Source organism: Peromyscus californicus, unplaced genomic scaffold (genome assembly GCF_007827085.1).
Source record: "Peromyscus californicus insignis strain IS unplaced genomic scaffold, ASM782708v3 Scaffold_17__1_contigs__length_78620276, whole genome shotgun sequence".
Classification (NCBI taxonomy): domain Eukaryota; kingdom Metazoa; phylum Chordata; class Mammalia; order Rodentia; family Cricetidae; genus Peromyscus; species Peromyscus californicus.
Genome location: NW_026294469.1, coordinates 36355721 through 36376242, shown reverse-complemented (window position 1 = coordinate 36376242; position 20522 = coordinate 36355721). Strand labels below are relative to the sequence as shown.

Below are 20522 nucleotides of genomic sequence, written 5' to 3'. Positions count from 1 at the left end.
GCCCTGAATGTCATGCTAAGGTGTCTTAGCTTTCTTGGCAGGCATGGGGGTAGAATGGAAGACAGCAGAAGCCAGAGGCCCGAGGAAAGGAAGGAAGGAAAAGACAAAGGTAGATTGTCAGTGATGTACACACCAGCCTGCTTGCTGGGTCACGTGTGCTTCTCGATTACATATATTCTAGGAATTTGGGGGAGGGATTTTTGTATCAATTTCAGTTCTAATAGGTTTATTACTGCTCATTGCTGACATTTTCCTGGTAGATGCTCTTGCCAAAGTAAGCTCCTGATTCCAGGGAAAGCCCTAGCAAGCCAAACTCCAAACGAGGCCTTCTCTGCCCCTTTAGTTAGGTGCCGGAGTATGTGATGTGTAACATGTTTCACCGTGACAGAACTTGAAGTCATGGGAGGCTAAGAAAAAAAGTGAAAATATAATCCAATGTGTTACCTTTCAGCTTTAGAATATTACTTGTCTCCCCTCCCAGAAAGAGAATCTACTTGTGTGCTCTCTCCCTTGGGAAGGACCTAGGAAAATGGCGCTATGGACAGCGTGGGCCGCGGGGTGGAGGATGTGGGGACTTCCTGGGTGCATTTGTCAGGGAGGAGGCTCAGGCTGAGAATCCCATGCAGACAGTGAAATTGTTCCTTCGGTGGTGCAGGCAAGGATGTAGATCTGATCTAATTAATTTTCTATCCTCTTGACAACCAGCTGAATTCATCTAAGGTCTTGATGAGATTATTGTGGAAAGGGTAGAGAGGGAAAAAAAGTTAAATGTCAGCCATGCAAAAGCTATTACATCTCCCTGCCTGCCTGAATCAGTACACCAATATTGGAATTTTCTAGAGACACCCACTAAACCCCCTTTTCCACATAACACCCATTTTCTTCCAAAATGAAGGTCTTAAATTATGATGAAGAAAGCTTAGACTTTTACTTTTAAAGCAGCATCTTAAACCGTGGTATATTAAAGAAAAGAAACTCGCCGTCCAGCTGTTCTTCTTGCCTTTCCTGTGTTCTCAGGCCCTATCGTTCCGACATGACACTTTACCCCACCCTTCCCCTCACTCTCCTTTGGTTTTTTTCCACTCTCTCCCATCCTTTGTACAAAAACACACACAATGACAAAGTTTCCTGACAGCTTAATGGAACTTTCAAGGACTCCGGGGACTAGGCTAGGCATGATCTTATTAACAGAACATCTGGAGCAGTTACACACTTGCTCTTTAATTGATTCAACTGCACTCTGTTCCCCTAGATTCTGTTGTGTCTTCCTAATGAAATTGTGAAGAGTCAATTTAAGAGTTTGGGTCCCATGTAAGAATGGAAAGATGATATTAACTTTCTCTCGGAGCTTACTCAGTTTTGTGTAGTTTGTGAGTCTGAAGACTTCGGAGACAGCTTGCTTTCCAACCCTCAATGTTCTGGGGGCAGACTGGTCTACAGAGGGCCTGGGAAAATGGCTGATTTCCTAAGGATAGCTTCTCTTTGCCTAACAGTACACACGAGAATGGCCTCAAACTCTAGCGGGCTTGCCCCAAACATATAACGAGCCCCACTGCCCCAGAGAGAAAGGACATGAAAAGCTTTGCCCTCTTGTTGGTACCAGGGAGATACAGAGTGTTCAAAGCCATCAGGATAGCCCTGCCAAGAGCACAGACTGCTGGATGGACTGTCAGCAGCCCTGCAAACTTCACCAGACATCAATCTCTTTAGTACTTGAAATCTCAGCAAGGCCCTGGAGCAAACTGCTGAAACCTGGTTGGATATACTCAAATATCCTGGGCACGCGTTAGATGGGATCTTCATCAGTGTCCAAAAGCCCATTATTCCAGACAATGTGAAGGTTTGTCATCTTCAATTAATAGTTCCTAATCTCTTCTAAGTCTGCCGCTTGGGAGCTATCTGTGTGAAGCGGTTCGTTTTTAATGGAGTCATTGGAGTTCTCCCACCCTGGTTATTTTTAAAGTTCATATTTTTACAAGGATGCATTTCTTTTCAAACTCGCATCTACCATGACTTCACTGGAGTCTGAGGCAGTGATTATGAATGGTACAGAAATAATAGAAGTTCCGTATGGACAGCCACTGACAGGGCTTTCTTCAAAGGGGAAAATCGGTGTCAAGAAATTTATAGGGCTGTAAACTGCATTATGCCTAACCTTTTAGACATATTAAAGTGTGTCATTGGCAGTCCTCTAGCCTCTTGTTATTCATAAATAATAGATAACGCTGGACACAATCATCTGACATTTGTTAGGGTAATAAATACACCCCAAGTGCTGATTGGCCTTGCACTCTGTGATTTAAAAGCACACAACAGAAATTTAATGTAACTTAAAAAGTCATGCATTTCTATGGGTTTTCAGATTCAGTTTGCCTTTACAGACACTAAATGCCAGGTTCCATTGAGTACATTGCCATGCTGGGCATTTTTGGTATCATAAAGCAGTACCTTAACATTGGGGTGAAACATGAACTCAGGTTCCTCCTTACCTTCCTGGGTTCCTTTTCTTGTGTCTAGTCATGAAGAGGTAGGGGGAAAGATTTTTTTACATGCCCTGAGCAATTTTCAGTGGTCATGAATGGAGTTTAAGGTGCTGATTTGGGGTACTGTTAGATGGGTTTCATTAAAGGAGGCGACTTTACCCAATGCTGGGCACTCCAGACATTCTGCCTCTTCTGCCCCTGAGATCCAGACATACCTGGGCTGATCTGATCAGGGACACATCTGAGTTATGTAATTCCAATCAAAAACCAATGGCCCCTGTTACAGGGATGGGAACATCATGTCTTCGTGTTAGGGCCACTAGAGGCCATGGGCATCTTCCCAGGCACCATGGAACTAACAAGTTGGGGTGGCTTTATTTGGTGTTATGAGTGTAGTGGAATATTTTAAGGCACATGTAATATTTATGTCAGGTATTTACATGTACACCCCCCCCCCAACAGACATATACACACGAGTAAAAATAATAAAATCTTTAAAAAGATGAGAGTAATGTGTGCAAGGAAAAAATATGATAGATTTAGTTGTTTTCTAATAAAACAGCATCACTTTTGTATTCTTTGTCAGAACATTAGTGTTAATCAGAGTAAAGAAATCACACACACACATATATATAACCTAAAGATTGGCACTTTGAACACCAAGGCACACTTGGTTCATTACTTCTTATGTTTTTCATAAAACGTTTCTGGAAATCTGATTATCTATTGCCTCAGTTGTGTCTGAGATAGGGCTTCAGAGCTAAATTGTGTAGATTTGTTTTCTAAAACATTGCTGGTGACATTGAAGGCAGGGTTCAAAAATGTTAGTGAATTCGAGAAACACCAGTGTCAGACCCAGCTAAGATCGGATGCAGAGGAGGGTCTAGGCTGGACCTGTCGAGTTGTGTCTTTAACAAGTTCAAGGTGATGCTGATGCTGGGGGGCACTGACTCATCACACTGTTCAAGTTGCTGATGGGGTATCTTTGAAGCACGTTTGCCAAGACTTGGGGCTGTATGTTTTAAGCTTTTCTTCTCCAGTCTTAACTAACACAGTTGGGTTGTACCAAAGTATGCTTTTACAGTCGTCTATCTTGAGACCATGTTCAAGGCAGGCAACTCACCCGAAATTCTAGAAACACTGCTGTTGTGTTTTTCCTGAACAGGCCAACTGCTCTCCATGTGTTGATCTACTAAACCCATTTCATCCTTCTAATAACCCTCATCTTATAACCTGTGTTTCTGGGGCTGATGGAGAGACAGACCCACACGTCACACAGTCAGTTATTTATAGAACCAAATCTCGAATCCAGGTCTTTATGACCTCCAAGTTTATATTCTTAACTACCACCTCCCAGTGTCCTCTTGGAATATTATCAAGGCATACCTCTTCCCTCATTTGTTTTATCTTTGCTTTGTAGAGAAAAATCAAAGCCCCACACATAATCCAAACAAAGAATTGCCTGGATCCCCCAGTTTTATAAGGAGATTCGGTTCCCCATTTCATAGTGCGATGCCTCATTTTAAGGCAAAGGAAAGAAGACAGGATGAGACCGTTGGTCTGATTTCAGGGATCATGTGGATGTTAAAGATCGCAATCTTACTTAGAAAGAAAACCTTAGGGCAGGAAAATAAGCCTTGAAAATTGTGTAAATGGGGCTGAAGATGGCTCAGCTATTAAGTGTTTATACAGCTCTTTAGAGGACCAGAGTTTCAGTGCCCAGCACCCACATCAGGCAGCTTAAAACCACCCATAACTCTGGCTCTAAGTGGGATACCTTTACCTTCCACTGACGCCAGGATGAATGCGAACATACATATCCATGCACACACACACAATTAAAAAAAACAATTTTGTACAAAAACTTTTTAAATCTAACATAATCACTAAACGTTTGGGGACAATAACAGTCCTAAAGCATGGGCCCACAGACCGACATTCCAAGGCACGGATTTAAAAATTATTCTGCTGTGACTCTCAGCCCAACAGAGACACTAGGCTACTGTCTAAGGTCACCTCTAAACCAGCAGAGCCACAGAGGATGCAGAAACCAAGCGCAGGGGGAAATTAAGGCAGCATTCCTAATAAAAATGAAGCTGAGCGAGTTTCACACTAGCCCTCCTTTCTCTTCCCGTGAAGGCATCTTAACCCAAACTGTGTCCATTTTAGAGATAGTAGAACTGGCAGAGGGCTCATCTGCATCCAGCCACAGCAAACATCCTTTCAATGTGTGAGTCCTAGATGGGGGGTTCCTAACTAGCCAGAGCGAGAGGCTGCCCATACTCAGCCATGGTGAGTCACCTAACTTTAGACATCTCGAAGACTAGTGACTCCTCCCAATGTCTAATCTACATCGTGTCAGGAAGAAAAAAAAAAAAAAAAAAAAAAAAAGAAATAAAAAGGAAAGTTTGAGCTACAAATTCTGAGCCCATTTCCAGGGCCGCTGGCATTTTCAGTCTATCCCAAACCATCTGGTTAGCGTTAGGCCCTAAGACAAGAAGAACACCGTTTCCTGCCAAGATAACCACAGAAAGCTCCCATTTCATATGCCCTGTGGTCATCCCTATGGGCTGGGGTGTGGCCCTGAGGAGAGATTGTCTGCAGTTGAGGCTTTCCTGCTGCTTGGTTTTTTTTTTTTTCTTCCTCTTCATGGGGATTACAGTGGGCTCTGTGTGGTTAGCCCTGGCGGTGCTGGCTCTCGGTTGGTCCATTCATTCGTATTGCCTTGGAAGACTCTGAGCGTGGCAGTTTGTTGCAATAAGATTTTCAAACAAGAAAAATTGGGTTGTTAGATTCTATTCACTCAAGTTGTTATGAGGATTTCAAGGAAATTGCAGGCTTGTCTTACTATAAAGCAGAATCGAGAGTCTATTTTTAGGGAATTCGACTCTGGGGCTTTTTTTGGGGGTTTGCCATCGTTCTTAGTTCTCAGACCCAACACAAACCCCCTCTGGCTCAACGATGGAGGAAATGTCTGTCCATCCTCCTTTTCGCCTTTGCATATTTCTCTAAAGGACACAGAAAAGCTTTGTTGTCTTTGTGGTCACCGGGTCCGCTCGACACAGATGCCTATTAATCACTTCACTATGGAGACAGACACATCCATCATACCACCGCAGCTCCCAAACAGGCAGCCCACTGAACCAGGGTGAGAGGCTAAAGTATGCACTTAACCATTTCGAGTTTCCCGGCCGCCTGCATCTTAGACCAGGAGAGAGGTCATTGGAGGGGTCGGAGCAGGCTCAGGTTTTAGCTTCATAAGCAGAACTGATTTGATCTCTTTGTCTGTTTTGATAGGTCCTGTAGTATCTCCCAGGTCTCTGTGTAAGTGGCAGGTGATAGGTACACTTGAAGATTGAGCATTTTAATTTTAAAAAGAATGATGATGATGATATGATAGCTGTGCTTTAGGTGCAAGGGTACTTGGCTCTGGTTTCTTCATAAGCTAGTGGTTTTTCAGTAATGAATTCAATATAGAACAAAGCAAGCTTAGAGGCCGCTTCCCTTGACAAGAGGAAATAACTTTCCTTCTAAGACTGCCAGGTTTTCTAAGCACCTTTTTTTTTTTTTTTTTTTTGGTCATTCAAGGCTATTCCAGTCCTTCTCCCAAATGCGTGTAGCTTCTAATTGTCTTAACTCTCCTCCAGCTGTATCCATTCACCCAAGCGTTTATTTACAGTTGGTTTAACAGATAGCTGCTGGACATCGTTCTCCCCGGGAGTGAGGGTTGAATTCATTTCTCTTAGAGCAGCTTTGCTGAGGAAGAGGAACATAGGGTGTGCATCTCGCCAGTGAGGGCTATAGCAGAGAAGAACAGAGCCGAGATGGCACGTAGCAGGTAGATCTGGCCCGGTGGGGAGTCCTTCTCCATCCGAGCTGCGACTGGAATAATAGAGCCGCATATGTGAGAAGGTGAGAGATGTTCCCAGACAGAAGGGGCAAGGGTTTCTGAAACTCCAGTACCAAAGGACAGTGCAGCCAGCAGGGTGGGTCACACTGACGTGTAAGGAACCAGAAGGGCATTAGACTTCTCCCTATCGCTGAATAGAGCTGTCACCCTTCATTAGTGTCCCCCCCCCCATTTTTTTCTTTCTGCATTTCTACAGCCCTACATGTCTTTAAGGCTCAGCTCAGTCTCATCTCCTTGTTAAAGCTTTTGTTCAGCCTTGGAGCAGGAGTGCAGTATCCTATTCTGTTTCTATACTTCGGGTGGAGTTAAGAGCAAGGTCTGCCTTCTTCCTGGCTTCAGCCTCCCAGCATTGTGCTTTAGTGTGCTCAGGAAATGTCTGATGAGGGCAGCCACAAAGGTGCTAATATCAGGAGGCTGAAAAGAAAGACACCCAGAGAATCTCAGCCTAACCCAAGTCACGAGATAGCATCGTGTCTAGAGTACATTGTCCTGGAGGCCAGATGTGACCCCCATGCACAGATGAGGCAGGCACAGAGGAATCATAATCAGAGCTACCTACAAGAGCCCTCTTCAAAACAGAGGACTGGGGGTTCTGACATTTCAGGATTCATTTGCAAGGTCATCCTGGGAAAATTCAGAACTGTATCGGGCTCCTTTTGGTTTTACAATCTATAATTGCTCTTATTTTGAATCGTGTGTGTTGCAGGGCCTGGGGGCGGTATCCTTCATAATCTTTTCATTGCTTTGGCCTCTGAAGGGCTTCAGATTCCCTCACTGGGGCCTCTAGGCAACCTGAAAACTCTCACTTCAAAAAAGACAGAAAAAAAAACAAAAACCACAGAGACACTACCTTTCTTAGTTCTTCCAGTTTAAGGCCTGGTTTCAGAGAACTCTGTATGCTTGTGCTCCTTGCTTCCTGCAGTGGGAAGGTGGAAATGAAGATCCATTTAGCGCCTCATGACTGGTGAGACATAGCTGGTGGTTAATGAATCAATGCAGAGCATTTTTCAGATCCTGTTTTCATTCCTAACGCCCCATTTTCAACCGGTGAGAACAGACGTCCTGGGGATTGATAGAAAGCTATCACCTGCCCAGAGTGGAGAAGCCTATTCTTTCCTCCTGCCATGTCGGGGCACCTGGGCAGGTGAGACTGTCCCTATCCCCAGGTTTCCATGCAGCATCTGAAGCAACGGGTGTCCATTGCGGCCCCAGCCTGTGGCCCTTAACCCTTTGCAGGGGTGCGTTTGTTTCGAATTAAGCAATCTCACTGGAGCACCAGCCATCACAAATCACCCTTTCACCCGCATAGGCTCCCTTGGAATTACCCCAGAGCCCACTTCTTTTCATTTATAACACAGTTTCTTCTCTTATTGTTTTGAGCAAATACCTGGGTACCTTTGTGGATCTCTCTTCACTTGTCTGGTGGGTGTTACTATCAAAATGATCAAAACTGAAGACTGTTTCCTTCTGAGACCTCCAAAGCAAGGTTATATAGTCAATCCAAAGATGAAGCACAGGATCACACGGTTTAGAAATGTATTTTAAAATGTCCCTACAATGTACTGAAAACCCATATATATGGTCAATAGTCACTTATTAAACTACGTAACTCTGAGTCCTAGGGAAGGTCAGGGTGACAAGTGTGAATGGCGTGGCGACCGCTTCAGGGAGCTGGAGATGTGATTATTTGTCCACAGGGCATCTCACTGCCCTTGCTGGGTTTTGCTCAGTATTTTCCAGGTTTGTTTTAATTATTTCAAAGTTGGGGACCTACGCACTGTCCGGAAATAAAAACATTGTCTTGTGTTGCCTTGAGTCTCCTCTCCTCATCTCTTTGGCTGTCCACATTTGGACAGCATATGGAGCAGGAAGGATGTGTCTGCCTACCTCCCTGGGGAGATGGATAACTAGCAGACTCAGCCAGAGCTGCTGTGCCTTACCGCTAATGCTGAAGCTCTCAGAGAATTACTGACCCACCACTTACCTTCTGTGGAGTCTTCTGACATTTAGTGTTGACCCCACGTTATAGATGAAAAAAACTGAGGTCCAGAAGTGTTAAGCCACTCTCCAAAATGTCACCAGTCTATAGAGGAGGACCCAAGACTCCAGACCCTTGGAGGTCTTACGTCATGCTGGTTGAATCAGCCCTACTGGGTTGATTGAAGTTCAAGCCTTCACCATGGCTAGATCACAAAGTTAATTTAATCATTGCCATGAATGCTCCTTTGTTGATTTTCATGATATACACAGAAATCTTTAAGTTTGGAAGGCATTCCCAAAAGTAAAATCCCCTTTCCTAGCTTCGCTTTCTATTTAATACCTGGTCTGTTTTGATCATGGAGCTTGGGGTTTCTGGATTTATCTAAACAGATCAGTGAACCCCCACCCCCACCCCCCAGGCTTCAGTCACCTAAAAGATGAAGAGATACAGAAAGGTTTTCTGGTTTGTTTTTTTTGGTACTATTTACACAGCAAAATGAGACCGAAGAGAATAGTCGCACCACTTTCCTGAAAGGTCATACCCTACTTGACTTGTTAACAACCAGAAACCTGAACTCACATGTCATCAGCTAAAAAAGTCTTTGCTGGTGAAAGAGTGAGTGGTTTCTATGAGTCTCAGACAACTAAAGACCTTTACATGAAAGAAGAATATTTAGGAGTTGAAATTACGCATAAGAAGCAATGGATAAATGTGGTAATCGGACAGAACCCCCCGTGAAGTCAATGAGTTGTTGTTGTAGCCTTATTGAACTGAAGTCACATTCTGCTCACTGCATGGTCGGGAGGGCACGTCTACAGGCAAGGGGCTGGTAGGGGCTGAGCTCAATCCCATGAGTGAACTCATTTTCAGATGAGCAACTACCCTCTGCTAAAAGGGCAAGCTGCAGGGGGAGGGGCTGGCTCGGTGCTGCTTTGTGTAGGAGCTGTGATTGCAGACCTGTTGGCATTTCCTTAGAGACGGAGGTATATGACCAAATGACGCACAGCTAGTTAGGATGCTGTAGTTAGAAGATGGCTTTCTGATTTGCCAGTCTTCAGAACAAAGACCATTATCTCCTGGGGACTAGCCTTCTAACTAGTTTGCCCCCATGCACAGTTGACATCCAACAAAGGACAGGGTGAAGGGAGTAGCTTCCTTGCGTTCCTCTTACTCATCACCAAACTTGCTGTGACGACAGAAAACACACTGCACCAGGTTACTGTGTCATTTGGAGGAAGATGTGAAATGGGGGGAGTCCTTATGATACCCAGTCTCAACACTCAGCTTTGGTTTTATCCTTCCCTTGGACCTTCTAAACCAGTGGTTCTCATCCTGTAGCTCATGACCCCTTTGAGGATCCAATGAGCCTTTTACAAGGGTCGCCTAAGGCCATTCTGTATGCCAGATATTGACATTGTGATCCATGACAGTAACAAAATCACAGTTATGAAGTAGCAATGAAAATAACTTTATGGTTGGGGGTCACCACAACTTGAGGAACTCTATTAAACAGTCGCAGCATTAGAAAGGTTGAGACTCGAAACTGAGAGCCATTTAAATTCTAGAACACCGAAGCCCATTGTAGGCAGCTTCCTCTAATAATGACACATTCCTTGGGAAGACGGTCCCCACTAAATGTGAGTACCTAAAGGGACTCTGTGAAATGCCCATTGTGGTGGGGACGTCCTTTTGTGGATGGGAGTCTTGCCATGGTTAGAACCGTGGAACTCACCAAATCAATGAGAAAAAATAAATAAAACCATTTTATTCACAGGTGTACACATTTGTTCGTGTGGTTGTGTAGGAAGTAAAGAATGTGCAAGATAGAATTCCATGCATAATCAAAACTAAGGGAAAATCAGTTGCTATTTGAACACAACAACAAGGAAATGCAAATTTTAGGGAAGAAATTTTCATTAGCACATTTTCTTTCAGGCATAGATATTAAAACATATTTGAATGCAAGACACCCCATTGTCTGGGGAGCACCACACATATAATGTGTGAGTTAGAACCACATTTCCTTGCTGGTTCTTCCCCCCCCCCTTTGGTTTTTACCCTTTAAAAAGCTCCGGAAGATAAGTCTGGAAATATTTGAAAAATGTCACATTGGGAAATTATTCAGTGGCTTACCATGTTCTACTTGTGTTCCGTGGGGGACCTCAATCCCGCATCACCAGGGGTATTTGTTTAATCATAAAATTTTGCATCTTAAAAGGTGTTTGCTACTTCTGTTTACTCCTACTGGAAGTCAGACTCCTTTGTCACAGGACAGCCACCTCCCCGGCCCCCTACCCCCACTCCACCCCCACTCTACCCCCACTCCACCCCCATCCCACCCCGGCAGACACAAGTGATGTCACAATTGAAGAGGATTGTTGAGAGAGAAGAGTGTGATCTTCCAGCTAGGTCCTCTGGGTTTCTAAACCATCACTTGAGTAATCAAAATATTTTAGTCAGAAAACCCCTCATGACAGAGCTGTGTTTCTTCTAGGTCTGGGCTGTGATATTTAAAATGTAACAGCAACAGTCACCAAAGTTTAAGGGATGAGTGGTGTGAGTTTGGGAATGGATAGAGATTTTTTATTTCATTTCATTTTAATTCAATGCCACTTACACTTGCCAGCAAAATACATTAAACACATTCCAGAAAGAGTTGATTTAGCAGGTGAAAAATGTGTCTCCAGAGACCAGACAAGGTACATTTTCTGTCTTGCCATCTTTCCATAATAGGAACAATGTTTACATTTTCTCGTGCGGTGCCTCTAATGTATTCATGTTCTTTCACTCTCCAGAGGCAGGGATGGAAGTATTTGAGATTTTATTTTTTTAGCTACCGGCGTCAAGCACTTAGGATCTGAGGGCTGTGGTGTCTGTTCACACTTGGTATTAAAAAATAAAAGCTTCGGTGTTTGCATTTGATTAGAACCGCTCAGCTTGGTGGCTGATTAAGCAGGGATAGAAAAGGCAACTTTTTTTCCAGAAACCAAGCTTCTTGGTTAATGTAGTGGAAGATAATAGATGGGGGTAGCCATTTAATTTTTATTAAATCGAAGAGATCAGCTCTGCTGAAGAATCTCGTAGTGACAGCAAGCCCTAAGAGTAATAATGGGACCTGACACTTTACAAGCCCACAACGGGCCCCTGATTTAAATATTTTTTCAGTGCTGCTGCACATTTACCTGAAATCGAGTGTGGCTTTTCCTTTTTTGATGCAAAATAAATGTAAATATTGTAACCTGCGAGCTTCAGCTATTTTTCACTGTGGTGACACAAAGCCTCCATCCTCTTGAGGCTTCGAAAGCAAACATGCCTTTCTCCAGACAGAGCCCCCCTGTCGTCACAGGCAGTCCTCAGAAAAGGCTGAATGGAAAGCTTGGGTTGTTGGGTGATTTGTTCATTTAACATCCATAAAATAGCTGCTACTTCCTCCAGACTCAGGATATCGCATGTATTCTAATTCATGCGATATGAAGGTGGAAGAGATCAAAAGGAAAAGCCAGATAAATAAAGTGTCAACCTGCCATCGTCCTTAGAAAGAAGTTGAGAAATCATAGACCAGAGAGAATGAAAGCCACAAGGAAGACAACAAATAAAATGAATGTACATACGTCCCGGGGCTGGCTGGGGTGGTATGGGGGCAGGGAGGATTAATTAGTTCATGTTTGGCAAGCTGCACCCTGAAGACAAGCTATGCAGAGGTGCTGCTGTCACTTATTCCTGTTATTAATTAACAGTGTGATTGCCAAACACCAGTAAGCCTCACAGTATGGTTTTGTCGTTGTTGTTTCTTAATGTCATGTGCGATGTCTATTACAGGAGTGATTCGGGAAAGTTACCTCAAAAGCAACGACCAGCTTGTTCCTGTCACCCTCTTGGCCATTGCAGTCATTCTGGCTTTTGTCATGGGGGCCGTCTTCTCGGGCATCATCGTGTATTGTGTGTGCGATCACCGTCGCAAAGACGTGGCCGTCGTGCAGCGCAAGGAGAAAGAGCTCACCCACTCGCGTCGGGGATCGATGAGCAGCGTCACCAAGCTCAGTGGCCTCTTTGGGGACACCCAGTCCAAAGACCCGAAGCCAGAGGCCATCCTCACGCCACTCATGCACAACGGCAAGCTGGCCACGCCTAGCAACACGGCCAAGATGCTCATCAAGGCTGATCAGCACCACCTCGACCTCACCGCCCTGCCCACCCCGGAATCCACCCCGACGCTGCAGCAGAAGCGGAAGCCCAACCGGGGCAGCCGCGAGTGGGAGAGGAATCAGAACCTCATCAACGCCTGCACCAAGGACATGCCCCCTATGGGCTCCCCGGTGATTCCCACGGACCTGCCCCTACGGGCTTCCCCAAGCCACATCCCCAGCGTGGTGGTGCTGCCCATCACGCAGCAGGGCTACCAGCATGAGTACGTGGATCAGCCCAAAATGAGCGAGGTGGTGGCTCAGATGGCCCTGGAGGACCAGGCTGCCACCCTGGAGTATAAGACCATCAAAGAGCATCTGAGCAGCAAGAGTCCCAACCACGGGGTGAACCTCGTGGAGAACCTGGACAGCCTGCCCCCCAAAGTTCCACAGCGCGAGGCCTCATTGGGCCCCCCGGGAGCCTCGCTGTCCCAGACCGGCCTAAGCAAGCGGCTGGAAATGCACCACTCCTCCTCCTACGGGCTTGAGTATAAGAGGAGCTACCCCACGAACTCGCTCACGAGAAGCCACCAGGCCACCACTCTCAAAAGAAACAATACTAACTCCTCCAATTCCTCCCACCTCTCCAGGAACCAGAGCTTTGGCCGGGGAGACAACCCGCCTCCCGCCCCGCAGCGGGTGGACTCTATCCAGGTGCACAGCTCCCAGCCCCCTGGCCAGGCCGTGACTGTTTCGAGGCAGCCCAGCCTCAATGCCTACAACTCACTGACGAGGTCGGGGCTGAAGCGCACCCCCTCGCTAAAGCCAGATGTACCCCCCAAACCCTCCTTTGCTCCCCTTTCCACATCCATGAAGCCCAATGATGCGTGTACATAATCCCTGGGGTTGGGGCCAGGAGTCGAAGCATCAGACGAGGCGAGGCACCCACCCAGCTCAGCAAGGTCCCCACTGCCTCGAGTATCCACCCGACCAAGATGGCCCTGGAGGAGTTGAGGACGCTGGGTCCTCCTCCCTGGGACACAGGGGCACTCTTGAAAAGCAGGCCATGTGGTTTGGTGAAGGTTAGCAACAGGCACGTGTCCATTCTCTTCCTTCACACTCCCCCACATCGTACAGCAGGTCGGACTCACGAAAGACTTCAGTATCATCACAAACATGAGCCAAAAGCACATCCGCACCCCATCCCCACATGAACACATGCACACCCCACACTCACATGCGCGCACTACACACACACACACACACACACACACACGTGAACAAACACCGTAACATTTTGTCCCTGGCTGCATGGGACGTTACCAAACTGGGCTAAGCGTTCAAAACTTTAAAACACAAATACATTTTTCAAAAAAAAAAAAAAACCATGAAAATTAAAAAAACAAAAAAAAATAAAAATAAAGAATTCATTGATAATTCTAACTCAGACTTTAACAATGGCAGAAGTTTACTATGCGCAGATACTGTGAAATGCCCGCCAGTGTTACGGCTTTGTTAAAGCAGGTAAATGCCATGTTGGGCAACGATGTCATAGATTTCTGCTCCTCTTCGCTTTTAATGAATAACGTGACCGTTAACGCAAGTAACTCTTATTTATTGCTCACCCTTTTCTTTTTCCTTAAGGAAAAGACTCTTCCAAATGCCACCGTATGAACAGCTCTGCAGAAAGCCCGTGGAAAGTTAAACTATTTAACGTGAAATCCATTAACTGGAATAATTGAGTTTCTTTATTTTTACAATAAATTCACTGAGTAAATAAGTTGGAGCTGGAATTCTGAGCTTTGTGTTTGGACTATCGGGTCGGTAGCGAAAGGACAGTGCTTAGAGGGGAATGTTGATTTAAATCTCCCAGTTAAATGGTCAGTTCAGTCTCCGACCAAGAAAAAAAAAAAGTTTAAAAATCCTTCCAGATCCTAAATTCCAACCAGAACAGAAATGTTCAGAACGGCACCTATGCCCTATTGCTGGAAACATGGCTTTGTCTGAGACCCCCACTGTCACGAAGGCACCAGCTTGTGAAGCCCCCCTCCCATCTCATGTCACCTTGCATGTGAGACAGCAAACGAAAATCCACAAACTCTGTGAACTAATTAATATGCTGGCTGCTACCTTGCATACACTAGTGATTTGATCACACGGGTGTTTCGTGGGGTTGCATCTGTGAATAGCCTGTTTTCCACATGTAAATTTGTGCCTTACACCCTGAGTTGTGTACACTTGTCAACTGTCGTTACGATCAACTTTTTCTTTTTTTTCCTACTTGAAATAAATGCAGATATTTATTTAAACCCCACCCTCCACTCCGCCCTCTGGAAGACTGAAGTCAAGCAGATGGAAAAAGAACGCAGTAGTGATGATTGTAATACCGAAGGCTGGGTGACATCCTATAGTTCACGATGCCTTCGTTGTGCCAACTCCAACCACCCTTGGCTGTGCTAACAAGCATGTACCCTCCCCCTCGCCACGAGTGTTGTGGGTGGCAAATCCCCTTTCCCAGAGCTCTCTGCTCCCCTTATATTCTCAGATCATTTCAATATGGTGACATCCTCCTGAGCTGGCAGAGAAGGGACTGAAGTCCCAGCCCTCATCTCCGCTGTGTCCACTGACTGGAGAACTTGCTGTGGTGGTTGGGGAGGCAGATGGGAGGAGTCTCCAAGCTGTGCCTTCAGCACACCTATGCGATGCACAGAGAAAACCAGGAAGTAGACCGGGCAGGCTGGTCCCTGCTGTGATTAATGGGTACCCTAAAAATATGAGGCAAACCACAATGGATGCTGCAAAATCCATTTTTCTGGGGCAAAGGTTCTTTTGTTTTCAATTCCTTTATCTGTTTGTGTTTGTAGAGGGTTGAGAGGGGGTAGTGTGTGTGTGGTTTTGTTTTGTTTTGTTTTTCTCCCCTTATTTTTCATTTGCTGAAGCACACAGAAGGAACCTTTGTTTACTCCCTCATAAACAAAGAATTGTCTGCACACTGTAACTATTGGCATTGTTTTTCATATAAACAGTTTATTCGGTGGTCTCTTTGTCTCTTTCTTTTTCCAGTTTGGTCTGGATTTAGTGTTGTAGTAAAAATAAAATCATAAAAGAAAAAAAAAACTTTCAGGAAAAAAAAAAGATTGACAAGGACAAATTTGGGTTGGTTAGTTACTGTGTTGCATCTACAATCAGAGCAGTCACCAGCCCAGGACAGGTGCACAGTCCTTTGTCCCAAGAGTCCCTTTGCAGATCAGTGAGGCTGTTCTTTGGGGTACTTAAGATGTCATTGGGCTTTATTTTGCCTGTAACCACTGTGCCCTGACACCACAAAGAATTTCTAGAAACAGATACTGTTGTTCCCCTGGCCTTTCCTTTGCAAATACAAGAACTCAAAAGGTAATGGGTGTTGATCACCCTTTGACCTTCTCACCAGTGTTTGATTCCCAAGAGTATTGCCCCAGCCTGGTACCCATGTTCATGGGTACCATTGCCTCAGCTGTGTTACGGAGACCTGTGTCAAAACCCACATCCCTGCATCCCTCAGCCCATTCCTGGTAGTGTTAACCCTGCAGGACCTCGTGTCTTAAGCTGGTCTTCAACATTTCCACGTCCCTTTCCCTCTCTGCCCTCGCCTTGTGTTGGGGGGATCGTCCATAAACCTGAGCGTGCCTTTACCTTCCACCCTGGCTAGACACTGTAGATGCCACAGACTTGGACTTAACATTGGTTGTAAAGTTGTAAAAATATTGTGATGTCACCAATCTTTCCTTTCGTCTCCACACACCCTAACATCCGATTCACAGTTTAATGTATATTGTGGGGGGGAAAAAGAAGAAAAGTGAAGAAGAAGAAAAGGGGGAAGAAAGAAAAAGCGAGGAAAGGGCTCTTTATTACTTAACGAGTAATAAAACCGGACTGTTCTACGTTATCTTTTGTGTCCTGAATGCTTTTGTTTATGTCTTCAATTTCCATTTTTTTTTTTTTAGCCACCCCCTTGCCCTTTTAGGATACATTCTCTCTCTTCCACCTCTATCTGGTTTCAACAGCACAAATAACCACATAGTTAGACGTATTCGTTTGCTGTAGCCTCAGCCTGCTCCCTCCACCCAACTTATCGATGTGTTTTCCCTGCCTGCACCCAGCCTGGAGCAGGAGTTTAGCAGAAGCCTCTGTAATTAAAAGGCAGAACACGCGTCGACTCCCTCTATTCATTTCGTGCGCTTTCTTTTTACAGGCTTGTTCCTCATCAAACATTTACGGTAGACTTGATAGTCAGAGATCAAGGCTAGGGTTTTAGTGTGGGAGGGTCCACTAGAAATAGATCCTTGCATAGATGTGACTTCAGCCTTCTTACATATGGATAAGGTGGAGGGCGCTGGAGTTTACTCCCTGTTAGCATTTCCTTCTTGTAACTGGGAAGATGGCTGGAGTCACATTGGGATGAAGAGCTTGACACCCCCCCCCCCCAGGATGCTGTTATGAGATGCCAAGTTTTCCCCTCTGGAGGCATACTAAAAACGATTCTTTAGACAAGTATTTGGCTATGGTGTTTTAGTTGTGGCCTTTAGTAGTAAAAATATGTTTTAAGCCAGTTTGAGTGTGAGAAGCTGCAGGCTCAGGGTGGGCCTCAGTTCACATCCAGAGTGATGTCTTGGTCTGGCCCAGTCATCTTCTCATAAATCACTTCCAGTTGTGTTCTTTTTTTAAATGCACATTTGTATTTGGTATATAGTCATTGTATCTAGTGTTATATAGTCATTATATCTAGTGAATGAGCATCATAACGGCATTTCTTATAAGCATGTCACATAATTGGCCATATCCACTAGCACTGTTTCTTGAAGTACATCCATAGTGCCAACACATTGGGCACAGAGTTGACTGTTTTTGTGCCCTCGTTTGCACAGAGAGATTAGCATAGTTCCTTTAGTCACCATTCAAAGGTAAGGACGAAGTACTGAACCAGTTCCCCAGAACCTGGGTCACACGGCCACCTTTGAGCTGGTCCTTAAAGGAAGCATTCTCTGGCCATCCAGCCCAGAAAGGAGCTAGCTTATGCCAAGGCAGCTTGTGTTGTGTTTGGGAAAGGAAAAGCTTGGATTGCCTTGAGCGGGGCCTGTGAGAACCTGTAAGGGCAAGGGTGAGGATGGACCGGAAGACCCGACTCTTATGTGCTAGGATTTGAACTACTGAGCACCAGAGCCCTCCCCTGCTTGCAGAACGAGTAACACATGTATCCATGCCCTTGAAAAGCCACCTGGCAGCAATGTGGAAAATAGCTGGTCCTAGGGCATAGGTGCAGGTGGTGGAAGCATGCCAAGTGATATGCCCCATTGATGGGGCAACTTAAGGGGAAAGCCCTCATCCAGCTCCATGTCTAGAAAGCAGAAAGTCACTCTGACATTGCCCTTCCACCTCTACCCTTGTCCTAGACAAAAACTCCTCTTCTTGCATGATTGGCAAGTTTGTCCCGCCCAGTTGTCCCCAAGTGTCCTCTCATAGAACTGGAAGGATGGCCCACAGCTGCTCCCTTTAAAAAGATAATAATGGGGGAAGAGATGGGACTGAGGGGAGGATTTGCTTATGATCCCAAAGCTGATAGAGAACAGCTGAGCTGAACACCCGTCCATCGTCTCTTACCCCCATTCACTCAGATCCTCAGAGCAGCATTTTGATACAAAGACCTGATGCCCTCCCTCTATGACATCTCAACCTCAGTCCTCCTTCACAGGCCCCACACTTCCCCAGCTAGCTCAGCATACTGGGAACCTTTGTCTCTGCCAAGGCAAGAGGTGGGCAGGAGCCCTAGGTGTGAGGTAGGCTATCCTTCCAGGGCAACCTTATACTTATCTGGTGCCGTCTACCGCAGTCAGCTTGCGCTGGTCTTGCGAGGAGGCAACAGAGGCTGAACAGGTGTAGCGAGTATTTTCACTGGCGCCCCAGGGATGCCCCCACTTGGATGGGAAAAGAACATCTCAGACAACCCAGATTTTTAATTGCCGTGTTTGCTTGCTTGGGTGCTTGTTAACGAGACCAGAGGTTTCTGCGGGGTATCTTTAAACTGTTGTGCCTGAGGAGTGACTGTCCTCATACAGATGCCAGGCTAGGTGTTTCATGGGTCCAGAGTGGACATCTTGGACCTTACTTCTTTTCTTAAGTTCTGTGTCAGGTAAATTCAGCCTTGCAATTTGGCAGAAGCCAACCATGATGCTCCAGAACCTCCATGCCTGGGTTTTGCTGTCTGAACAAAGGCTCTTTCAGAACGAAGTCATTCAGCAAGTGCAAGTGTCAGAAAGACAGTTCTGAGTTCAGACACTGGTCCATTTGGCTGGAGGGAAAGAGACAGGAGGAATTTAGAAGAAGCCCTTAGAAATGAAGTAATGTGATGAAGAACATAAGCCTTTCCCTGGCTCAGCCCTGTGACAGCTGGCTGTTTGGACCAGTAACCCTGAGAAACCCCATCTCACGCTTGTCCTGAAACCAGGGGTGACATGTCTCTCCTACAGAAGCGGGATGGAAGGGCTCACATTTATTGATTGGGACTACCAGACAGATGGGGATCTTCAATATTCCATTTAGAGTATTGTATATCCCCTGAGATGGGGCAGGTTGACCTCCATGGAGGGTTAGGGCAGAATGGATGTGCATTAAATGTGGCTGGGCAGAAAACCGTGCAGATGTCCTGGTAGTAATGGACATGAAATTTGAGCAAATCAAGGGAGGCAGCTGATTTGCACAGGGTTTCCTAACCCCCTCAGAAAACATGCTTGCTCATGTACATACACACACACACACACACACACACACACACACACACACACACACACACTCTATGCTGTGGTTTTTTTCTTGAACCAAAACTGTCACAGAGGTCATAATTGCAGAACTGGTGTCTTCTGAAAGTAGTCCTTCCAGAAGCACCGTCTGTCACCTCTTTTCTTGATAAACCTGGGTTCAGCCTAAGCACTTCTGGGGGGAGTCGTGATGAACGACAAATTCAGAAATGTGAACCGAGGAGGTTTCCGGGAGCTTTATGCGGGGCCCTTTACAGCCAGTGACAATGGCCGAGGTGGCTAACAGCTTCTTCGTTCTTCCTAATGACATTCAGAAGGAGGGCTCTCCAGAGATTCATTACCACCATCCCCAAGGCAAGTCCTCCATCCTGCTAGCCCCGCCCACAGTAATAATGGTCCAAATCCGGGAAGATAATGAAAGGGGAAAGTGGGGAGCCATGAAACCAGAAGCAGCTTTCACTGGTTTCCAGCAACAACAATAAAAACAGATGAAGGTGACCTTGAGCACACCACCAGATACCAAGAAACCAAAGACAAAAGACACTTGGGCCAGGGTTCCTAGGTTCCTCCTGATAAGGATAATGATGACAACTCAGCCAGGAGCAGATCACTTCTTGGGTGTCATGACATCTTTCTGAGCATGTGCAGGGGAGGTGAGAAAGGGGGCTACTCTCACAAAATGCTGTGCCCACCCTCTGATGAGGACGCTGAACGTTTTACATAGCTAGTGTCCTGTCAGTGGAAAAGTATGAATTTTAGTAGTAAGACTATCTTTTTAAAAAAATAAAAATAAAAGTGGAATGGTCCCATCACCTAGAGAAAGTCTTGGTTTCCAACTACCGAAAAGCATAGTACTATGCATTTTTTGAATATTGTAATTTGCAAGTGTCTTGTCCATTATATACCCCTTGATCTTCATCTTAGCCTGGTGTGATGGACAGCAGGCACATGATCATCCCCATTTTACAGAAATTGGAATTCGGGGAGGCGGGGAACCTCTCAGGACAGCACTTAGCATGGAAACATAGTCATGTTTCACAAACCTGTGTGTTGACATCATCCCTGCAGCTCTCTCAGGGACACCTCGGGTTACACAATTACCCAGCTTCACTGAAAGGGAAGAGACTCCTGCGGCGTTTCCCAAGAGGGATGATCACAACAATAAAGTCCCCCAAATAAGGGCTCAGTGCACAGGTTCTATTTTAGGGCCATTGTGCTCTAATATTTTTCCAT

The 20522-nt window shown here is 45.6% G+C and overlaps 1 protein-coding gene across 3 annotated transcripts in view; it reads left to right on the top strand.

The window, feature by feature from the left end:
- Positions 1 to 15538, top strand: part of Sema6a (semaphorin 6A) — a 126120-nt gene extending 110582 nt beyond the window's left edge. For all 3 annotated transcript variants that reach the window (XM_052742160.1, XM_052742162.1, XM_052742161.1), the window contains one exon: positions 12194 to 15538. In XM_052742160.1, coding sequence (XP_052598120.1) covers positions 12194 to 13395 — 1202 coding nt within the window. In that variant the 3' untranslated portion in view covers positions 13396 to 15538. The remainder of the gene's footprint in view (positions 1 to 12193) is intronic.
- The last annotated feature ends 4984 nt before the right edge of the window (positions 15539 to 20522 follow it).